Below are 22193 nucleotides of genomic sequence, written 5' to 3'. Positions count from 1 at the left end.
GGGTGTGCCACAGGGGAAGGGGGACATCCCCATGGCCTGCTCTGTACCAGGCCAGCACAGCGAGGGACACAGGGTGGTCCTGGGGCACATGGGATGGTCCTGGGGGAGCAAACCTTATTTTTGACCTACTCTGTGCCCAGTTCTGCCCCCAGCTGTGTGGGGACCTCAGTGATTCTGGAGGTGCAGTGGCCATGGGGCAGGTGCAGGGTTGTCCCGTGGAGTCCTCCCAGGAGCACAGGGAATTTGCCCCAGGGAAAGGCAGAGGCTCAGGCTGGTGATTTTTGGGACAGTGCCTGCTCTTACAGCCCCGGGAAGGGCTGTGTGTGTGTGTTTTCCTTCCTCCGGGACATCCCTGGCCCCAACCCAAACAGCAAAACACTGCTCTGCCCCTTCCCCTTCCCCTCCCTGTCCCTGTTCTGGTGTCCCCTCCCCGACACGAGGCCCTGGGCCCCATCAGCCTCATGTGAGGAGGGATTTAATCTCCTTAGGGGCTCAGGGGCCGGGCGGGGGGGCCTTGCTGCACCCCCACGCTCCGAGCACTCCAATGCACCCATTGTTTGGGGCTGGGAGCTGGGGTGGGCCGAGGTGGGGGGCAAGGGACCCTGTGCTCCCCACACATCCCTCACCTCCCCCGGGACCACAGCTGCCTGTTCCAGAGGAGGAGGGATGACCCTTCCTTGCTGCTGAGGCTGTGCAGGAGCTGGAAGAGGATGCGAGTGGCTCTGGGGGGAGCCTCACTGCTTTTCCTGGGGGATTTAGGGATTTAGGAGCTGGGATATCTGGCTTCTCCCTGCACATCCCCCCAGTCCTTCCTTCCCCATCCCTCTGCCAGCAGTGGCCAGGTGGTTTGGGAGCCTTGGGCTCACACGTGTGCGGGAAGCCAAAGCCGCCCAGCCCGGCTCCCTCCGGCCGCGCTGTCCCAGGGCTCCCTAATCCCGGCACAGAGACGTTCTGTGTGCACCCAGGGTATTTTTATCCTCTTACTGCTGCCTGTTCCCTGTTGAGCTGCGGATGCTTCGGGGCGGCTCTGCCTCGCTGGCGGGACGTCTCAGAGCTCGTTGGGTTTGGGGGGATGTCGGGGTGGCTTGGGATAGTATTTCCTGTGCCTCAGTTTAAAACAAAGGCAAAAGGTCAGTAAAGTTCAGCCTGGTCTCCAAAGTTTAGAGCCAGCTTGGGAATATGGGAGTCCATGGAGATCGTCATTGCTGGGTGCCACCTCCATGGTGGGGAGCCTTGACTGGGATCAGGGCTTTGGATCTGGCTCTGTCACTTCTCCTGGCCCAGGATGGAGTGAGGAGAGGAACACTCACCCCTACAAGAGCTGCAGGGACCTCAAAGGGTGTGGGCTGGGGGTCCTGGGACTGAACTGGGCCAAGAGCCACTGGGACAGCACTTCTGTCCCTTCTGGGATGACACTTCCGTCCCCTCCGCTGGTGCTGTGGTTTGGGGCGAAGGAAGGGCACTGGGTGGGGGACAGGGCTGGACGGGTTTGGTGCCTGGAGGGGGACTCTGCAGTGTCCTTTCCCTGGAGGGGAAAGGCAGAGCCAGGCCTTGAGTGTCCCTGAAGTCCCTCCTGCAGCTGCAGCAGAGCTGGGTCAGGGCAGGTGTCCCCTTGACCGGTTTGAAGCCCTCAGCCAGGGGGGCACAGGAGCCCAGGCCAGGCATGGGGGATGTTGGGTGACCGGCCAAGAGGGGTTTAAGCCTCTTTTGGGGCATAAATGAGGCTTTTGATGGCCGGGGCCTGCGTGCCACAGTCATGAGACCTCGTTCAGAGGCCGAGCTCAGTCATGGGATCCAGGAAACTGAATTAAAGCATCTTAAGGAGCTTTTTTCCGAGCTCTGCTCTGGTTTTCCACGTGCTTGTCATATGAACAAAGATGGTATAAAAGGGCAGAGGGGAAGGATCCCGTTGGTGGTCGGGCTGGGAGAGGGGACGGCGTCAGAAAAGGGATGCCAGGGTGAGGGGCACAGCACGGTGCTGGCTGAGGTGGCGGGAAGGAGACAGGAAAGGACAAGGAGAGTGGAGAATTCGTTGGCTCTGCCCTGCCCGACGAGTGAGGCGGAGGCCTTGGAGACAGCAGGGACAGCAGGGACAGCAGGGATGGGGGCGGATGTGGGGGAGCAGAGCCCGTGTCCCCACTCCCCGAGCAGCACAGAGCTGTGAGAGCCCGACGCGCCCGCAGCTGCACCGCGACACCGGCGGCACCTCCCTGGCGAGACACGGTGAGGGGGCAGGGGCACGGGAGGCAGGGGCACCCACCACCCTGGGGACACCCACCACCCTGGGGGTACCCACAACCCTGAGGGGACACCCATAACTTTGGGGGGCACCCACACGTCATGAGCGGCACCCAGAACCAGGGGGGCACCTGGCCCTGCGCTGCTGGCTGGGACTGGGGACAGGGGTGGCAGGTGGTGGTCCCTGAGGGTCTCTGAGCTGGGCTGGGACCCTGGGCCTGGGTGGGAAACTATGGGATGGCCCCACCCTGCTGTGCCTGTGCAGATCCGTGTGCTCACAGCACACGTGTACCTGCACACGCGTGTGCACATGGATGGGTGAGCACACACAGCCCTGCACGCAGGGACCTTTGCACGCGTGTCCACACACACACACACACACACGTGTGTGCACAGCCCTGCAGAGACCTGCATGCACACACAGATGTGCACTCACACACACACGTGCACTCACACACACAGATGTGCACGCACACACAGATGTGCACAGACACACACAGATGTGCACTCACACTCAGATGTGCACTCACACTCAGATGTGCACTCACACACAGAGATGTGCACTCACACACAGATGTGCACTCACACACAGATGTGCACTCACACACACACAGATGTGCACTCACACAGATGTGCACTCACACACAGATGTGCACTCACATACACAGATGTGCACTCATACACAGATGTGCACTCACATACACAGATGTGCACTCACACACAGATGTGCACTCACACACACAGATGTGCACTCACAGATGTGCACTCACACACAGATGTGCACTCACACACACACAGATGTGCACTCACACAGATGTGCACTCACACACAGATGTGCACTCACATACACAGATGTGCACTCATACACAGATGTGCACTCATACACAGATGTGCACTCACAGATGTGCACTCACACACAGATATGCACTCACACACACAGATGTGCACTCACACAGATGTGCACTCACGCACAGATGTGCACTCACACACACACAGTTGTGCACTCACACAGATGTGCACTCACACACACAGATGTGCACTCACAGATGTGCACTCACACACAGATGTGCACTCACACACACAGATGTGCACTCACACAGATGTGCACTCACACACACAGATGTGCACTCACAGATGTGCACTCACACACAGATGTGCACTCACACACACACAGATGTGCACTCACACAGATGTGCACTCACACACACAGATGTGCACTCACACACACACAGATGTGCACTCACACACACACAGATGTGCACTCACACAGATGTGCACTCATACACAGATGTGCACTCACACACACACAGATGTGCACTCACCCCCTGAGCAGCCCCACACCCCCTCTGGCCCCTCTCCTCACCCGTCGGGTTCCACACGCAGTCCCTGCACCCACCGGCACCGCTGGGCACCTCACACCTGCCACGTCCCAAACCATCCCCAGGGACCGCAGCGCTGCCAGGGCTCTGGGTTGCACCGGGGAGACCCACGGGAAGGTTTTCACCTCCTGGAGATGTGGGGCAGGCTGAGAATCTCCAGCTCCCTCTGATCCCGTAGCTGCCCTGGCTCTACGGGATCCCCCAGGATGCCCCAGCTGCCATGGGATCCCTCAGCTCCCTGGGATTACCCAGGATCCCCGGGATCCCTCAGCTCCCCGGGATTCCCCAACTCCCCAGGATCCCCCAGCTCCCTCGGATCCCTCAGCTCCCCGGGATTCCCCAACTCCCCAGGATCCCTCAGCTCCCTCGGATCCCTCAGCTCCCCGGGATTCCCCAACTCCCCAGGATCCCCCAGCTCCCTCGGATCCCTCAGCTCCCCAGGCTCTTTGCTCTCCCCTCACGTCTCTCCTCTGTCCGCAGGAGCTCTCGGAGGAGTGCGGGGCCGGGCCCGCTGCCCCCTGTGAGCTTCCCTTTGTCATCCTATGCCTGAGCGATGCCTGGAGGCTGGGACGGCCAAGGGAGGCCCACGGGCTGCCACAGCCCCGCGGTGACAGCGCCTGGACAGCACACGTGGGACACGCACCGGGGCTGGGACAAGAGTCCTCGTGGGGCTGGGACCACCCTGCGGGACCGAAATGTCCCCTTGGAGGGCCAGAGCATCCCCGTGGGGGGCTGGGAGCAGCACCTCCGTGGTAAAAGCATTGCCTTGTAGGGGCCAGAGCATCCCCTTAGGACACCAGGAACATCCTGGGGGGATGAAAAATCCCACTGAGGGAGCGGAACATCCTGGAGGAGGGGCTGGGATGCATCCCCTTCATGTGCCAGGAGGCCTTGGGAAGACAAAGCATCCCCTTGGGGTGCCAGGAACATCCTGAGGGGCTGGAAACACCCGTGGGGAGCTGGAGCATCCCCCAGGGTGACTGGTACCCCGCTGGGCAAGGTGGGATGCAGCAGCCAGGCCATAGATCCAGGATGTGGAGGGGATTATGGGGTGTCACAGAGACCCCCTGTCTGGTGAGCAACTCCCATGGGGGACATGGACCGTGGGGGGTTACGTGTAGGGTGGTACCTGGATGGGGTGCTGGGGGTACTGGCAGTACTGGGAGCGATGTCACCATCCTGATCAGCCCATCCCTGTGAAGAGATGGCCCCGTGTGAGGATGTTCTGGGAGCTCCAGGGAAGGCCCTGTTCTCCCAACTCTGTTTCCTTCTCCAACTTCACAAACCCCACCTGGCACCTCACGCTGAGACTGTGCTGGGACAGTGGAAAAGTTCCCACGTGGATGGAGAGAAAATCCCCCCCACGGGGAGCAGAAACTCGCCCTGGGGTGCTCGGATGCGGTGATGCAGAACAAGGAGCAGGGAGCGGGGCTCTGTGGGGGAAGGCTCTGGTCACCCCAGCATCTCCAGCTGGTTTCCATTGTTTTGGACTCTTCTCCCAAAACTCGAGCCCGTTCACCCAGCTGGGGGTTCACAGCAGGGCAGGGAGCAGCTGGGGGGGCAGGGCTGGAAGGTGGGGATGAGATTCCAGGGAAGCCCTCGAGCCCCAGGGCTGGATGTGAGCTCTGCTCTGGGGAGTGAACCAGGAGCATCCCCGTGGCAGCCCTGGAGCCACGTTCCTGGGCCACATCCTCGTGTGGTCCCAGATGTGTGGGGGACACCCAGCAGGGCGTGAGGTCACCCTGGCACCAGGGCAGGTGCCTGTGTCAACCAGCACAGCACAGTGTGGTGTCTCTCTGTCACAGGGGACAGGTCCTGTGTCGTTGTCACCCAGCACACTGCGGTGTCTCCCTGTCATGGGGGCGAGTCCCTGTGTCACCCAGCAGCAGTAACAGTGTGGTGTCTCCCTGTCACCCCGTGTCACCCAGCACAGCGTGGTGTCTCCCTGTCACAGGGGACAGGTCACAGGTCCCTGTGTCACCCAGCACAGCGTGGTGTCTCCCTGTCACAGGGGACAGGTCCCTGTGTCCCCCAGCAGCAGGAAGGGCTGTGGCAGCGGTGGCTCCAGCCCCGACGCAGTGACATCACCCTGCCTGGCTCTCCTGGGGAGGCAAGGGCCAAACCCCCATCCCCCTTGTCCCTGCAGGGATCGAGGTTGGTGACAGCCCCACCCTGTGCCCACCCCTGCCCCAGCTTGTCCCCCTCCTGAGCTGAAATCAGGGGCTTTGGCTGTGAGACAGGGGGGCAGGAGGGTTGGGGACCCCTCATTTCCCTGCAGAGGGTCAGGAGCTTTGAGGGGTTGAGGTCAGTTTTGGGGGTCCCATGCTCAGTCAAGGAGGCTGGGGGGGGGTTTTAGGTCCTGAGCAGGGTTGGAGGGATTCCTGTGGAGTGCTGAGCAGGATGGGGGAACTTGGGGGTTGTTGCTTTCAGAGGAGCTGCCTCAGTGTGCAGAGGGACCCTCGGGACCTTTCCCAGTGCTGTTGACTGGGAGCTGAGTGGGCATCCCAGTTAACTGAGCTTAGGTGGGGAGGCAAAAGCATAGCCAAGACCAGCCTTGAGTTTGGGAAGCTTTTCCATGTGGGGTCCTCCAGGTCTGGGCAGAAACAAGTATTTTATTTTATGACTTATTTTATTGTTTATTTTATTTAGTTTAATTTTGCTGGTTTGTCAGCTGAGGAAGCACAGGATGAGAATTATAAGGCGGTGAAGTACCCCGTGTGTCTGTGCTTTTGTTTATGTGTGTGTCTTTCTTGAGGCTTCTCTGTTACAGCTGAAGTTTTATAAAATAGATTTATCCATACCATAAAAATAAAACCACTCTGTTTTTGTGGGGGAAAGATGAGCTTGCTCTCCCAAGACTGGTGGGAGAAGGCAACTGGCTGGGGAGGTGTGGGTGGGATCTCAGCACAGCCCTCCTCCAGTACCTGTAAAGAACCTTGTGCCAGGGCCAGGTTTCTGCCAGAGGGAAGGCAGCTCATCTCCTGGAGTTTCCTGCTTTTTAGAAGCTTTTTATGGATTATTCAGGTTTCCCAGGGTCAGCAGCTGCTGGTTCTGCTCAGTGTTGGGTTCCCCTCCTGGCATCCTCCTCTCCTGGACTCTGCTGGGATGCCGTGGGAGCAGCATGTGCCAAATTTGGAGAACAAAGCAGATTTTTTTCACTTAAGACTATTACAAGCCACAACTTTAGCAATCTTTCCCTTGTCCCTCCCTTTGGCCAAGGCTGACTCCTCCTTGTGCACCTTTCCCTGCATCACCCAACTGTTCCTGGAACTGCCCTTAGCTTCCCATCTCATCCTTGCACAAGTGATGAGGCTCTCCTGGATCATCCCATCTCTCCAGGCTGGGGTGTCCAGCTCCATTCCCTGGGATTTCTCCTTGGAGGGCTCGCTCCTTGGAGGGATATCCTTGCTGATATCCCAGAAGGGCCTCACCTGCTGGAGGTGGAGTCTCCCTGCTCTGAACACCCAAGGCAGCAGCAGTGCCAGGTGATTCCCAGGAGCTGTGGATGGCCCGTCTCTGTTTGATCCCCACAGGGCTGGCTCTGAATCCCAGCTCTGAGTCCCTGCTCTGGCACAGGCTCAGCTCAGCCAAAGTGCTGCCAGTGCGAGCCTCAGTTCACTGCGTGCCTCAGTTTCCCCACCGGTAAATGCAGGTGTGGTGACTACCTGAGGCAAGGAGCAGGCTGGGCCCTCATGGGGTGTGGAACCAGTTCTTGCTCTGGCCTCGGCCTTGGGGCCACTGCCCAAACCTGTCCAGTGTGTCCTGCTGCTCTCCAGGAGGCCCAAGCTGTGTTTGAGGTGATCCATGCTGGGGCAGATGGGCTGTACTGGGGCTGGAGGTCCATGGCAGTCCATGCTGGGACATGCTGAGGCAGTGGGGTATACTGAGACCAGGGCAGCGGTCCTTGCTGGGGAGGTGGTTCACGGTGGTCCATCCCTAGGGATGATCCTTGCTGGGGAGGTGGTTCACGGTGGTCCATCCCTAGGGATGATCCTTGCTGGGGAGGTGGTTCACGGTGGTCCATGCTGGAGGCAGCAGGCTGTACTGGAGCTGGGGCAGCGGCCCATGCTGGGGCCAGTGATCCATGGCGGTCCATGCTGGGAATACTGGAACGTGCTAGGGCCAGTGGTCCATGCTGGGATCTGCAGGCTGTGCTGGTGTGGTGGTCAGTGGTGCTCCACCGTGGTCTGTGCTGAGGATGCTGGGCTGACAGGCCACAGAGCAGGGAACCCATGACCATCACTGTGCCCACAGCCGGGGGACTCGTTCTGGGGCTGCCGGGGACTCTGGGGCTGCTCGGCAGCAGGATGAGGTGGCTGCAGCCCCGGGCTGTACCCGCAACCCCTGTGGCTCCCCTCGCTACGGAGATGTGCTAAACCCGGCCGAGCTTGGATTACAGAATCCTGGAATATCCTGAGCTGCGAGGGACCCACAGGGATCAACGATCCCAACTCCCGGCCCTGCACAGACACCCCAACAATCCCACCCTGGGCATCCCTGAGAGCGGTGATTCTGGATGGCGGCTCCAGCTGCCCGGCCATGCCCCGAGGGAACGGGAACGCCGGGATTCAGCTGGAGCAGAGGAGACTGAGGGGAGGCTCCTGGGGGCTGCAGCTCCTCCCGAGGGGAGGCGGAGGGGCAGGGGCTGAGCTCTGCTCTGGGACAGGGACAGGAGCCCAGGGAACGGCTGGAGCTGGGTCAGGGCTGGGCATGGAGCTCAGGGAAAGGTTCTTCCCCCCGAGGCTGCTGGGCACTGCCCGGGCTTCCCAGGGAATGGGCCCGGCCCCGAGGCTGCCAGAGCTGCAGGAGCGTTTGGACAGCGCTCTCAGGGATGCCCAGGCTGGGGTTGTTGGGATTTCTGTGCAGGGGCAGGGGCTGGATCCACGATCGCTGTAGGATCCAGCTCAGGACATTCCAGGATGCCGTCCCAGTTCCCGGCCCTCCCTCAGCCCCGCCCCAGCCCCGCCCCGCCCCGCTCTCAGGCGCGCCGTGGGCAGCCCTGTGCGGGCAGTGGCGTCGCGGGGTCCTCGCTGCCGCGCCCGGCGCTCCCAAGATGGCGGCGGGGCCGGTACCGCTCGTGTGAGGCAGGAGCCCGTCCCGGCCGCCCGCGGCTCCTCCGCCCGCCCGGCCCCGCTCCCGCCCGGCCCCGCTCCCGCCCCGCAGCCGGCGGGATGCTCAGATCCACCGGCTACTTCCGCGGCATCGACTGCCCGTTCCTCAACGCCGGGGGGTCGGGGCCGGGCCGGGGATGCCGCAGGCCCTACTGCCACTTCCGGCACCCCCCGGTGGCCCCGGCGCCGTGCGGAGCCTCCGGAGCCTCGGGCGACCCCAGCGTGGGGCTCTCGCTCGGACACGGTGCAGGTACAGCCCGGCCCGGCCGGGCCGCGGTACCCCCTCACCTTCCCCCTCACCCCTTCCCCGGGCTGCGGCTGTTCTCGTCCCTGCCGCCCCCGGCCCGGTCGCGCTTTCGCCCCGTGCCCCGGGTGTTTTCCCCCCGGCAAGGGCAGGCCGTGCCTGGCCTCCTCCTCTCCCCACCCTTCAGGGCCCGAATGTGCCTCCGGCTCCCCTGAGCCCTCGCAGCGCCGCGGGATCGCTCCCCGTAGCCCCTTCCCAGTGCGGTGACCCCCGGGGCTCTGTCGGTATCACCCGGTGCGGCCCCCCCGTGCCGCGGCTCTGTGGCTGCGTGTGCCCAGCCCTGTCCGGGCCGTGCGCTGTCACCTCGTCCTTCGTCCGAGGGAGGGTTTGAAGGAGCTTTGCAGCCGCACCGGGTGAGAGAGCGATGGGGGTCGGTGGGATCCTGTTGGACACAGGGTGGAGGGGAGCAGCTTCCCAGCGTGTCCGGGGACAGCCCCAGCTGCAGCAGGGCAGCGCTGCCCTGGTCCCGTTCTTTGGCGCTCCAGGCACTCGGCTCACGTGGCGCTGAGGTGTCAGCGCCGATTTCCAAACCTGCTGACAGCTCCCGGGCCGTTAGATCCCTTCAGGAGCTGCTGGATCGGGGAGGCTGGGCCCGTACTGGGGGGCTGTGGTCAGCCAGACACCCCCCCGTGAGGGGTTTGTGGGGCACAGAGCACTGCCAGGCTTAGCAAAGGCAGCCTGGCACAAAAAACCAGTGAATCAGATAGTCATGGAGTATCCTGAGTTGGAAGAGACCCACAAGGATCAATAGTGAGCTATTGTTGTCCATTCTTCCAGCAGCTCTTGTCTTTTTATTTATACACATTATTTGCTGTTCTCCTGATTTATTGGGAGAAAAAAGCCTTCATTCTTCTCCCTAGAAGGACCCTGCTGGCTTTTTGTCAAAGCTTTGTTGTTTCTGTTAGGTATAATGGCATAATAATCCTGGTGTGGACGGTCTCTAATAATATGAAGCAAAAATTGCCAAAACAAAGCCCAGCTTGTGTTTTTTGTGTGCTTGCTTAACTTTGGGTTGCTCTCAAGTTTGGAAGGGGATTAATTCTTGATGCCTCCTGGTTACCAGGCCAATTTACCACCACTACTAGTTTAATTTAAAATAAAAGAAGCATTCTCAGGGCTGTCACAGGCAGATAATCGTTAGAAAGACAAAAATTTTTTGCTATTTTCAGTGCTCTTTTGAATTTTAAAAGCTCCCTAGGATGCTTTAGGATGGTTCTTTAGATTATAATTATCTTTCAGTGTGCTGTTCCTGCATGTCTTTAAATATCTGTGGAGTGTCAGTTTTGGAGCTGGAATTGCTCATTTTGGCCTGCACCAGGTGCTGCTGTGCTTGATAACAGCTGGGGCTGGGTTTGGGGTTTGAAGTGGGGAAGGGAAAACCTCTGGGTGCCCCTGGAAAGTGTGTGAGGCTCCCAGAGCTGGCTGGAAGTGTTGATGTAAGCTGAGTGTGAAGGGCAACAAAAATACCCCAATGCCTTGCTAGGCTTGGCCTGGGCGTGTCAGAGGCGTGGGAGAAGCAGACTGAGTTTTGGGGAGTAGGAGTTTATGTAGTCATGGAATTGTTAAGGTTGGAAAAGCCTTCCAAGTTCATCAGCTCCAACCTTCAGCCAGCCCCATCGTGGTCACCACTAACCCGTGTCCTCAAGAGCCACATCCACAGGTTGTTCCAACACTTCCAGGGATGGGGCTCCACCACTGCCCCAGGCAGCCCCTTCCAACGCTGGACAACTTCTTCTATGAAGGAATTTTTCCTGATAGCCAACCTAATCTACAGCACTTAGAGAAGAGTTTTTTTAGCAAATAGAACCCATAATGTGGGCCTGGTTTGCCAAGGGGAAGTTTCTGCCACTTGTGAAAGAAGCAGGATCACAAGGCTGAGCTCCAGCCACTGCCTCCTGCTCCCTGCAGCCGGCTCAGAGCCTGTTCCTGCCTCTTTCCCAAACTCTTGGCACGTTAGCACATGGCACGGCTGGCATAACAGGGATCTGTGAGTTCTGTCTCAGCTCAGGCTTGGCCTCCAGCCACTTTTTAATGTTGATTCTGTGTAGACGCCGACCTGCAGAGCTGCCTCCAGGCAGCTCTGAACATGAGAAGGATGGGGAGCTGTTGGAGCAAGTCCAGAGAGGGCTATGGAGCAGCTCTCCTGGAGCCCCTCTGCTCTGGAGCCAGGCTGGGAGAGCTGGGGGTGCTCACCTGGAGAGGAGAAGGCTCCAGGGAGAGCTCCGAGCCCCTTGCAGGGCCTAAAGGGGCTCCAGGAGAGCTGCAGAGGGACTGGGGACAAGGCACGGAGGGCCAGGACCCAGGGAATGGCTTCCCAGTGCCAGAGGGCAGGGCTGGATGGGAGATTGGGCAGGAATTGTTCCCTGGGAGGGTGGTGAGGCCCTGGCCCAGGGTGCCCAGAGCAGCTGGGGCTGCCCCTGGATCCCTGGCAGTGGCCAAGGCCAGGCTGGACATTGGGGCTTGGAGCAGGCTGGGATAGTGGGAGGTGTCCCTGCCCATGGCAGGTGTGGCACTGGATGGGCTTTGAGGTCCTTTCCAACCGGAACGAGTCTGGGATTCTGTGATTCCAATTGAGAAATGGGAGATGAGCGATGGACCTGCTGCAATCTCAGGCTTTTAGAACCGACTCCAGCGGGTCACAAAATGTTCCTGATTCCTGTAGGAGCAGGAGACACTTCTGCAGTTAATTTTGCAGGCAGTGCTTGGCTCAGCTTCCTGGGAACGATTCCGATTCCGGTTGAAGTGCTCCTGTCACTTCCCTGCCTGCCTGAGGCTCTTGCCGCCTGGAAGGATCTGTAGGATTTACACTAGAGGGTGTAGTAGCTCAGCCAGAACCAGGGAACCATCTTCTGGGAGCAGGTTCTCCATCCCCCAGGACTTGCTCCCTGCCGGGGGAACTGCCTGTCTTGTTTTGAAGTAGCCTCCTGACCGTGCACTTGGGCAGATCTGACCTATTTAATCACATCACTCGATAAAGAAGCTTTAAAAGCGTCATTTTTTTGCCAAGGCAGGTGGGTTTCTACACCAAGAGCTACAGCACAGATTGGTGTTTTCTGGGATGGTGCCTAGAAAAAAAGGATAACATCTAAAGGAGCGGCCTGCTAAGCATATTGATTCGAGGTTGGGGCTGGCTTTGATGTTTGAGGATCACCGGAGGATTGGCAGGAACCCCAAAACTCTTGGTGCAATTTCGTAGCTTTGAAAGGAGCTTTTGAAAACTGAGAGTGGAGCTGGCCCTGGCAGGCTGGGGGGGGGTGAGGAGGGCTGTGGGCATGTGCCAGATGGAGCAGAGAGGATGTGAAAAGATGAATTAGTGGGATGTAGCACTGTTCCCCTCCTTTTTTGCCCACCCTCACCGTTCCAGACTTCCCAAGGTTCAGGTGTTCATAACAGGATCTCTGTTTTTCATGCAGTGCTCCTGTGCTCCCAAGCACTGGGGGACAGTGGTGAAGTGCCCTCCATGCCCCTTGGAGATCTGCAGGAGCAGCAGGACTGAGTTTTCCCTGACTGCTGCTGTCTGGATGTGTCAGGCATTCTCTTTCCTTCCTGCCTGGAAGCAGCTCCATAAATACAAACATGCTGAGTGAGGGGCACGTTTGAACTGGGGTCTGAAACATGGAATGCTTGGTGTGGGAAATCCGTTCCTGTGTTTTACTGCTGGGATCTGCCTGTGTGGTAACAGAATGTGGCTGCCTTGGAGGTTTGGGAAAATTCTGTGCTGGCTGAGCACTGAGCAAAGGGCTGGGGCTGATGGGGTGTTTTCCATCCAGGACTGGGAATCTGGAGATTGCAAATTCTCATCCTGACTTGGCTGAAGTGCTCTTTCCATCTCTGAGACGACTAAAACCCACCTGCTTCAGAGCAGGATGAAAAGATTATTGAATGCGTGTGAAGTGCTTTGAAAGCATGCGCTGTAAGGAGGAGGGAAGAGCTGCCTTCAGTCCTAAAAGCGTCTTTTCAAGAGCTGTAGAGGGGAAAAATAGGTCTCTCTTTAAAGTCGAGGTCCTGAGTATGCTGAAAGACATAAAAGAGGCATAATACAGTTCTTCATAAATATCTTAAGGTAGGCAGCCCTGGTTTGCTGGTTTGATGCTGTCAGGGGGTGTTTCAGAGGTGGATGTTTTTGAACCCAGAGCAGAAAGCTGCTTCCAAGTCTGGGGCTCTGAGCTCTTTGGTCTGCTCTGATCACAGAATCCTGGAATATCCTGAGCTGGAAGGGACCCTCAGGGATCATCAGTGCAGCCCCTGGCCCTGCCCAGACACCCCAACAACCCCAGCCTGGGCATCCCTGAGAGCGCTGTCCAAACGCTCCTGCAGCTCTGGCAGCCTCGGGGCCGGGCCCATTCCCTGGGGAGCCTGGGCAGTGCCCAGCAGCCTCGGGGGGAAGAACCTTTCCCTGAGCTCCATGCCCAGCCCTGACCCAGCTCCAGCCGTTCCCTCAGGTCCTGATCCTTGTGTTCGTGTGAGATGGGAAGAGCCAGCCAGGCTTTCAGCACCCTGCCTGAAGTACTTTATTCAGCAGTGGGGTGTACTGAGCTGCTCAGCAGTTTTCTGATGTGGTCCAAAGCTTGTGGGGCAGGTTTTCTTGCTGTGTGGATTTTCTATCTGGACGTAGAAAGCTTTGCAGGTTAGACCTGGATCAAATCTGTGGAAGGTGTCAGGGACAGAGTTCTGCTCCTCTGTGTGATTGACACACAATGAGCTGCTGCAACACTGTTGGGCTCAGGTCAAGTGAGGAGAAATCCTTGGGCTTATCTCCCCAGTTTGATCTCCAGATCCTGTCACTGGTGCAGGAGGCACTTCACCTCTCCCTTCTTCTGCCCAAAAGCAGCCACATAGGATGGCTGTGACCAGATGATCCCCCCGAGGCTGCTGGGCACTGCCCAGGCTCCCCAGGGAATGGGCCCGGCCCCGAGGCTGCCAGAGCTGCAGGAGCGTTTGGACAGCGCTCTCAGGGATGCCCAGGCTGGGGTTGTTGGGGTGTCTGGGCAGGGCCAGGGGCTGCACTGATGATCCCTGAGGGTCCCTTCCAGCTCAGGACATTCTATGGTTCTGTGATACTTGGTAAAACCTAAAGAGTCTCTTTAATTAAAACCCAGCTTTAATCACCCCACATGTCCCCACAGGATCAGGGCTATTGTCAGGTTACTCACACAGGACTTTGCTGAGGGGCTGTGCCTGTTCGGTGGGAGCAGCCGTGGCACAGGCTGGGATTTAGAGCTTTGGCGTGACTCACATTGCAGGGCATGTTCACACCGTGCCTAAAAAGGATGAAAAAAAGGTCTTTCCCAGTGCATTTTCCTTCCTGGAATGGATGTTGTGCAAGATCATCTCAGCAAAGAGCTTTAATTACTGTATTTGCTATAGGAGAAGTAGAAGCCTATGAAGTGTTTTCAGTATCATTTCTCTAAGAGAGCAAAGCAGGTGTTCAGTGTTGGGTGCTCTAGTCCGTGAACTGGGAGGGGGCATCGATTCTGCTTTTTCCCCCCACATTTGTGTTTAGGACAGTAATTACCAAAAAGCCACCAGTGGATTTTATTTTTAACCAAGTTTTGAAATGAAGAGTGAAAAATCAATTGATGTTGAGGTCGGATGTATCTTCTCAGCCGTTTGGGATTAGTGGTGATTTCCCTGCGCTGTCAGTTGGGGCAGTTTCCTGGGGGTGGACAGTGCAGGTGCCCTTTGTGCCGGGATTTCAGTGTGGGCTCACAGGACACTTCCCATTTTTGATCTTTCTGTGACTGTGGGGAGATTCCGCCCCGAGTCCGAGTCTCCCCACGTGGGCCAATTCCAGATGTGTGAAAAGCAGGAGGCGGGAGCAGATCTCCATCAGGCCAGCAGGCTTTGGGGTTTGGCACAGCTGGAGTTGTGCCAGTGCTGGTGAGTACCCGGCTCCTCTCCACCTGCCCAGGAGCCCTTTGTCTGCGCTCCTGGGACCTCCCTCTCCCCTCTGGGATATCTTCCCTGACGTTTGAACACTTGCTCTGATTTATGTTTTTAATCTCTAGCCAAGCCCCGCCGCGCTAGTGGGAAGCACGACTCACTAATCCAGGGCTTCCCGGAGCGTGTTCCCTGTGCTGGGCGAGGCGGAGGCGCTGGGCTGGCTCACGTGGGCTTGGGCAGGCACCGACAGGCAGGGCCCGGCTGTGTCCCAGCCCTGCCACCTCCTCCCCTGCCGGCTGGAGAGCTGGGGGGGTGTTGGGGTCGGGCTGGGGGCACAGCACCACCGGGGGATGGATGTTTGGGGAACCACCGCACACACCAACGTGTGGAGCTCAAACCAAGCCAAAAGCAGCTGCAGTTGGCGAGCGGTGAGAGGAGGAGGAGGAGGAGGTCAGAAACTCCTCCAAGGTGAGAGGAGCAGCGCTAGGAGAGAGGAAAGGGGTCGGGAAGCCCCTGCAGACACTCCAAGCCCGACCGAGCTGGGAGCACACGAGGGTGAAGGCGGGACTCGGGCGGGTCCTGCCCCAGTTCCCACGAAGTGCTGTGTCAGCAGCCGGGCACCGCGTGCTGCCTGCAGCCCCTGCCGGGCTGTCTCAGCAGCACCGGGCAGCTCCAGCATGAACAAGTATCTGCAGTGTTTATTGACCCCGGGCAGCTCAGGTAACTCTCTGTGAAGTTTTTGGCTTCCTGCGGGGTGAGGTCGTGGTTTGGGGGGTGCGGCTGGGAAGGAGCAGCTGGAGAGAAGCGACTTCTCCAGGGAGGCTTCTCGCCATTCATTTCCCAGGAGACCTGAGTCCTTGGGCATCTGCCTCTGGAACATGTGGAGTGTGCAAAAAGCTCAGCTTGGCTTTGGAGGGTTTTCATTTTCCTGGGGATTTTGGGTTTTTATTGAAGTGAGGGTTGTGCTGGGGGCGTTGGGTTTTGTGGTTAAAAGTGGCCAAGGAGCTGCAGGTGTCTGAGTCCTAAAGGAGCTGCAGAGTTTTAATTCCAGCTTTTGAATTGTTTGAAGCCAGATAGGTTTTAAAAACAGCTTAGGTTTTGCTTTTAGCCTTTCATACATCGCAACTGAAGTGTTTTAATGTAATACAGCTTGAAAGGTGCTTTTCTTTAGCTTTTGACTTCGTTTTCCAAGTGTCCAGTTGTGACTGAGTTGAAGTAGTTGGGTTTTGGTTGGTTTTTTTTTTTCTTTTTTCTTGTCTTAAGTGGGAATTTTTCACCCACACTAGTTAAAGAAATGAGACAGGTGTGGAGAAGATAACTTATCTTGAGCACACTAGAAAAAGGCTGGAAAATTAAAGGACAGGTGGGTGTTGCTGCTTGTGACTCTGCTGGTTGAGGTAGGTTTTCAAGGTGGAGTTGAATAGAGGGAAAAGAAGACACCAGAATATTTGAAATATTTAAATACTTTTTTTTTCTTTGAAAAGAAGACTTGCTCTGCTAATTACATTTTGGAGTAGATCCTTAGTTTTATCCAACACTATCCACAGGAGATGTGGAAGTGTTTTTTGGTCTTTTTCTCAGAAACAGAAAAAAACAAATCTCTGTTAAGTTTGTTGGTTTTTTTCCCCCAAACAGAATTTCAACTTTTCTTGTATTTTGAGGAGTAACTTCAGAGCTAAACTGAGAGGGGGAATGGAAAGATCTCCAAAGAACCCAAACATTGAATATCCAGATTTTCAAACAGTGAGACTCCTTCCAGCCTGTGCATGACAGGCCATGGGGTCAGGGTGTATTTTGGGTGCCAGTCTTTGTCCTCTGCCTGTCCTGGCCAATCCACCAGTTGGGATTCTCACATCCTTTCCTAAGTTATGGGAGAAGTGTGCCAATGGTGTGATTTCCTCTTAGGAAAATGTGTCACAGAGCTCGATGCTCTTTGCTGTTTTCCACCAGCGTGGGTGGGACTGTCGGTGATTCTGGGGATAGAGGGATGGGAACGAGGGGTTTGTGTGGGCCAGGTCATCGTGTCCTGGCTTTGCATCCCTGGATTTAACTGGTGTTGCTGTGGGAGGCAGTGACAGTCCCAGGTGTCTCTGGGGGCTCTCTGTGAAGCCACCAGGAGGGTGAAGCTACCACGTTCAGTGGCTTGAGGACCCTTCAGATTCTTGTTTTGCTGCACCAGAGATAAAACTGCCCAAAACTGTGTTTTCTTGAATAAACTGAGGAGGTCAGTGCTGCATCCCGGGGCATTTCTGTCTGAGCTGCTTTGTGGGATGTGCTCTCATGAGTTTCCTACTGAGTGAGTCGTTCCCTGATAACACTTCCAGCTCGGGAAGGACACTCTGGAGCTGCTCCTGCTGCAATGAACCCACCTGGGCAGGCCCCTGTCTCAGGAGAGCAGGACTTCGGACAAGGACCTGGAGGGCCAGGACCCAGGGAATGGCTTCCCAGTGCCAGAGGGCAGGGCTGGATGGGATCTTGGGCAGGAATTGTTCCCTGGGAGGGTGGTGAGGCCCTGGCCCAGGGTGCCCAGAGCAGCTGGGGCTGCCCCTGGATCCCTGGCAGTGTCCAAGGCCAGGCTGGACATTGGGGCTTGGAGCAGCCTGGGACAGTGGGAGGGGTCCAGGAACAAGATGGGCTTCAAGGTCCTTTCCAGCCCAAACCATTCCATGATTTCTCCCTGGCCACTGCCTGCCCTCAGTCTGGGATGGCTGAGCTGAGGAAATGGCTCAGAGTACAATGCAGAGGTGGTGTCTGGCTGCTCTGGTCCTGCTCTGGTGTGACCCCCTCCCTGTGCTGTGTCACCCCTGGGGTTCAGCCCACGGGGACAGGTGGCCCATTGGCCACAACACCTGGAGAAACCAGCGCTGCCCAGGCTGGGTCCCAGCAGGGCTAAAAATACCTTGGAGTGAGAGATGACTGTTCAGGCTTTTTTTCAGCCTTGCTAATATCAGACTTTCTTTTCTCATATCTGCATCCGTTTTTCCACTAAAGAAATGACTGTGGAGGTTCATGGTGTACTTTGAGGCTGTGGCATGAAATAGCTCCCCTGGAGGAACAAATCCAAGGAGTGGGGTGCACAGGATTCCTCTGCCTCCAATACCTCTCAAACCTTGCTTCCTGATGTTCCTTGACCAGGACAAGGTTATCTCTGCTTTTAACACTTAATTTTATAATTAAATTTACTTCTCAAAAACACAAAAAAGGAGCAAAACAAATCCTTGGACTAGGGTTAAGTTTAAAGTTGAAGAAACATTTCTCTTAGCTCCCCTTCCCTGCCCTCCTAACCCATTTCCTCTGGATGATTATTTGAAATGTACTATTTTAAATCTCAGTGTTAATTATTTCCAAGCGGTTGCATATTCTTGTTAAATTAATTGTTGGAAATTTGCTTTGGGTCCCGGCAAATGAGCTCTGTGCCAAAACCTGCCATTTCTTGTGTGCTCTTTAATTCTGAAGAGCAGCAGAACTCAGGCTGCTGGTAAAGCCTCTCTGAAACATTTTGTTCTTGAGGAACTGCTGTCTCTTCTGTGAAGTGTTAAATGAAAAGCTCAGAATGATTTTCCAGCAGTGATAATTCTCCTGCAATCACAGAGGTTGTCCCTTTGCTGAGTGCTGGCACTGTAAACACAGCGAGCTCTTAAACCAACAAAGCTGTTCCGATGACGTGAAATAAAAATGCCTTTATTTTTTCCTTTTCCAGAGAGTCTCCAAACAGCTTTCACCTTGCCCACCTCGCCATGAATGCACCTTTTGTTGCCAGCTGCAGGTGACCCAAGGGAATGGGTGACTTCAGCAGCAGCAGGGCTTGAAAATCAAAAAGAGCTGTGAGATTGAGTCCAACAGTTGGCCACAGTCACCACTAAACCACATCCCCAGGTGTCACATGCCCACGATTTTTGAACACTTGCAGGGATGAGGACTCCATCACTGCCTGTGCCAGTGCCTGACAACCCTTTCTGGGAAGAAATTTTTCCAATATCCAGCCCAAACCTCCCCTGGCCCAGCCTGAGGCCGTTCCCTCTCCTCCTGTCCCTGTTCCCTGCGAGCAGAGCCCGACCCCCCCGGCTGCCCCCTCCTGTCAGGGACTTGTGCAGAGCCACAAGGTCTCCCCTGAGCCTCCTTTGCTCCAGGCTGAGCCCCTTTCCCAGCTCCCTCAGCCGCTCCTGGTGCTCCAGCCCCTTCCCCAGCTCCAGCCCCTCAGTGTCTCTCTTGTGGGTTCACTACAAGAAAGGTTCAGTGTCTTTTGACCTGTGCTGGTCCCTCTGCAGCTTGGCCAGCAAAGCCTTTCATTTTGAATTCCTAATTGCTGTAAATTTGGACGTTTTTCATTTTTGCTGCCTTTTTGTCTGGCAGCAGCTGAGCAGCTCTGTTGGATCTGGAAGAAGCAGTTGTCATCCAGTTGCTCAGAGCAGCTGTGGCTGCTGCATCCCTGGAAGTGTCCAAGGTTGGATGGGGCTTAGAACACCCTGGGACAGTGGAAGGTGTCTCTGCCCATGGCAGGGGTGGGACTGGAGGAGCTTTAAGGTCCCTCCTAACCCAAACCATCCTGGGATTCTGTTCCCTGCGTGCATTCAAGAGCTGGACTCCTTTTCCAAAACCTGCAGGTTTGCATTGGCCAGCACCTGTCACACATTTGGGCTTTTCTGTATTTAAAGCATCTCAGGTACATGCTGTGGCAGGGCTGGACAAAAAAAAGGAAAGACTTTTCTCTGGAATGATTCACTGTAAATTAAGTTTTACCTTCACCCAGGCGACCTTGTCCTCCCACTCTTCTTTAATGTCAGCTTTGTTTACTGCCCTTGCCTGTTGCCCAAACTAGAAGGACCAGTGAGGAGTCTCTGGCTCAGGGAAGCTTTGTAATAATCCAGCTCCACCTTGGAACTGAGGCCTCATGTCCCACAACCAGCGTGACAATAATCAGGGAAAAAACCCATCAGCCCGGTTTTTTTTTTAGGCAGAATCTTGTTTTATGCTTCCATGTTTTCTGTGCTGCAAATGGCTGATTTAAGCACAGCTCAGTTGGGTGTGTTCTAAAGCAGGTCTGGGTTAAGTAAAATGTTCACTGAGGTTCTGTGTAAAATATTAATAACTTGTTTTCTATAACATTGATGGTATCCTCACCTTTTGTGCCTCAGGAGAGTTATTTCATATGTCTGAGGTACATTAATTTATTAAAATAGTTTGTACTTTAAAAAGTGTTTAGTTCACAATCCTGCAAGGAGTTGGCATCTCAGGTCTCATTATCTCGTGATTCCTGAGGGACAGAGCAGACTCTGCTTTCCATCCCTCCAAAAAGAGTTATTTCACTCGGAGTGCCTCAGGAACTGCAGCCATTGGTACATCAGAGCAGCAACCCCAGTGTAGCTCCTCCTGTACACCCTGAGTAGCCAGGTTAGTGAAAGGAAGAGGAATAAAGGAAAAGGTGAAGCAGACTCCTTTGAGTGTCACATCCCAGTGGTAGGAAGATCCTTCTCTTTCCTGGTTCCTGGGAGTGTAGTTTGGCAGCTGAAAAGCTGCTCTGATTTCAAATAGCAGGTTGAAGATCTCTGATTTGGAGACTTGTGTGTTTATGCCTCATCATTTATATATGTATATATATTTGTGTGTGTGTTTTCATAGAAATAAACCCCCCTCCTTCTGTGTTTCTGCTGCATTATCAGCAGATGCCTCGTGGCCAGAGGGGATGGTGCTGATGGCCATCGTGGAGCCACTTACACAAGTCTTTCATGGCCAGGCAGCCTTTGATCAGCAGTGCTGGAGAATCCATCAGGCCTCCCCCACACTTCCACAAGAGCTCTTCCCCTGCCCTGCCTCAAAGCCTGGGGATTGTCCTGAGGTTACAATGTGTGTTTTCATCTGGCCATTCCAGCCACAGAAAATGTGCCAGGAGTTTTATGCTAGAGATGAACAGCAGAGACCCAGACACCAGATCCGTGCTGGGGTTGCCCTCTGCTTTCCCTGATCCTGATACATTTAAAATAGTTTGGTTTTCTGCATGGACAGGATGGCTTTTGTTTGGCTAGGGTTTGTTGCTTTATTTTGGCAAGTCTCTAGATCCAGACTCTGGGTTCTCTGTTTGCAGACCATCTCATATTTAGCCCTGCTTTCAGCAGTTCCCTTAAAATATTTGTGCCGAATTTTAGGTCTCAATTCTGATGTAGAGAGTAGTAGCTGACTCCTCCAGGCTTCAGTGCACCGGTCCTTTTGTCCAGTGTGGAGCTGATGTTTCACACCGTGGTCAGAGATGAGTGGTGGGCGTGGAGGGCTGCCTGCTCCTTACCACTTCTTAGGCTGATCTTACCCCTAATCATTTTGATAAGCTGTACATACCCTTGCCTTGATGCTGCTGCTGTTTGCATATGGCTTTGTTCGTGTTTCTTCCTTGTTGCCTGCTTTTCTTCAAGGTTTCTAACCAGGAATTGGCCTGTGCAGTGCCCACTGTCCTGGTTTGTCACCTGCTCGCTCCCTCTGTCCCTGGCTGTGCTGGCTGTCCAAGGGAGGAGCACACCCTGGGTTTGGAAATGCTCTTTGTGTCATCATTACAGCTCTCTGCAATAGCTGGAGGGGAACTGCTTATAGAAATAGCACCTTGTTCCTCTTCCCCCGTGTTTCTGACTCTGAACAGGGCTCAGACAGGCCTGTGGAAGGTGGTGACAGCACGCTGCCCAGAGTCCCCATTCAATCAGGAGCTAATTGGTTTGGAAAAAAACTTCACAAACCCAAAGGGTTAAAAAGCATTTTCTGAAACCGCTGCCTTTATTTTAACCCAGCCTCTTTCATTCTGCTCCCGTGGGGACCAGTTCTGCCAACTGCTAGACAGATCCTTTTCCTGTTGCCAAAGGAAGCTGGGCATTCATGCATCCTCTCTAAAAAACCCCAAACCTACCCCTGCCTCCCCCTCCAAAAAACCCCAAACCCCTCAGTCTTACGAGAATGGTAGAAACAGCTCTTTTAATACGGTTTGTTTCTGACTGTTACAAGAAATTCTCTCATCCCTCTTAGACCTGAGAGGTTTTTTATTTCCTGTCTTCTATCTCTTTGCTTATTGTTTGGGTCTTCTGCATACCCATGTTGGAGAGCCAGTTTTAGTACTGTCCTTGTAGCAGAGAACAAAAGTTCCTCTGGAATGTCAGCATCCAGAGATGCTGTGATAAAACAAGGGCTGAAAGCAGTTCAGAGTCAAAAAGCAGCCGTTAATGTTCCTGTAGCTTCTGTGGGTTTGCTAAATGCCACTGTCTTTGCTGGAGTCCTGGAATGGTGTGGGTTGGGAGGGACTTT

General features: G+C 55.5%; 1 protein-coding gene and 1 long non-coding RNA gene across 3 annotated transcripts in view; both read left to right on the top strand.

The window, feature by feature from the left end:
• Positions 1-1926: 1926 nt before the first annotated feature.
• On the top strand, positions 1927-6431 carry LOC125318009. Its single transcript, XR_007200242.1, has 2 exons — positions 1927-2223; positions 4098-6431. It is a non-coding gene; the product is annotated as an uncharacterized LOC125318009 (long non-coding RNA).
• A 2251-nt stretch (positions 6432-8682) lies between these two features.
• REXO1 (RNA exonuclease 1 homolog) overlaps positions 8683-22193 on the top strand; it is a 46442-nt gene continuing 32931 nt past the window's right edge. Inside the window, exon 1 of one of the 2 annotated variants that reach the window (XM_048287795.1) lies at positions 8683-8978. In XM_048287795.1, coding sequence (XP_048143752.1) covers positions 8789-8978 — 190 coding nt within the window. In that variant the 5' untranslated portion in view covers positions 8683-8788. Of the gene's footprint in view, positions 8979-15537; positions 15636-22193 lie in introns of those variants that run through there. The other variant, XM_048287794.1, reaches the window with a different exon arrangement.

Source organism: Corvus hawaiiensis, chromosome 28, assembly GCF_020740725.1.
Source record: "Corvus hawaiiensis isolate bCorHaw1 chromosome 28, bCorHaw1.pri.cur, whole genome shotgun sequence".
NCBI classification, from domain to species: domain Eukaryota; kingdom Metazoa; phylum Chordata; class Aves; order Passeriformes; family Corvidae; genus Corvus; species Corvus hawaiiensis.
This window is presented reverse-complemented; position numbering and strand designations above follow the sequence as displayed.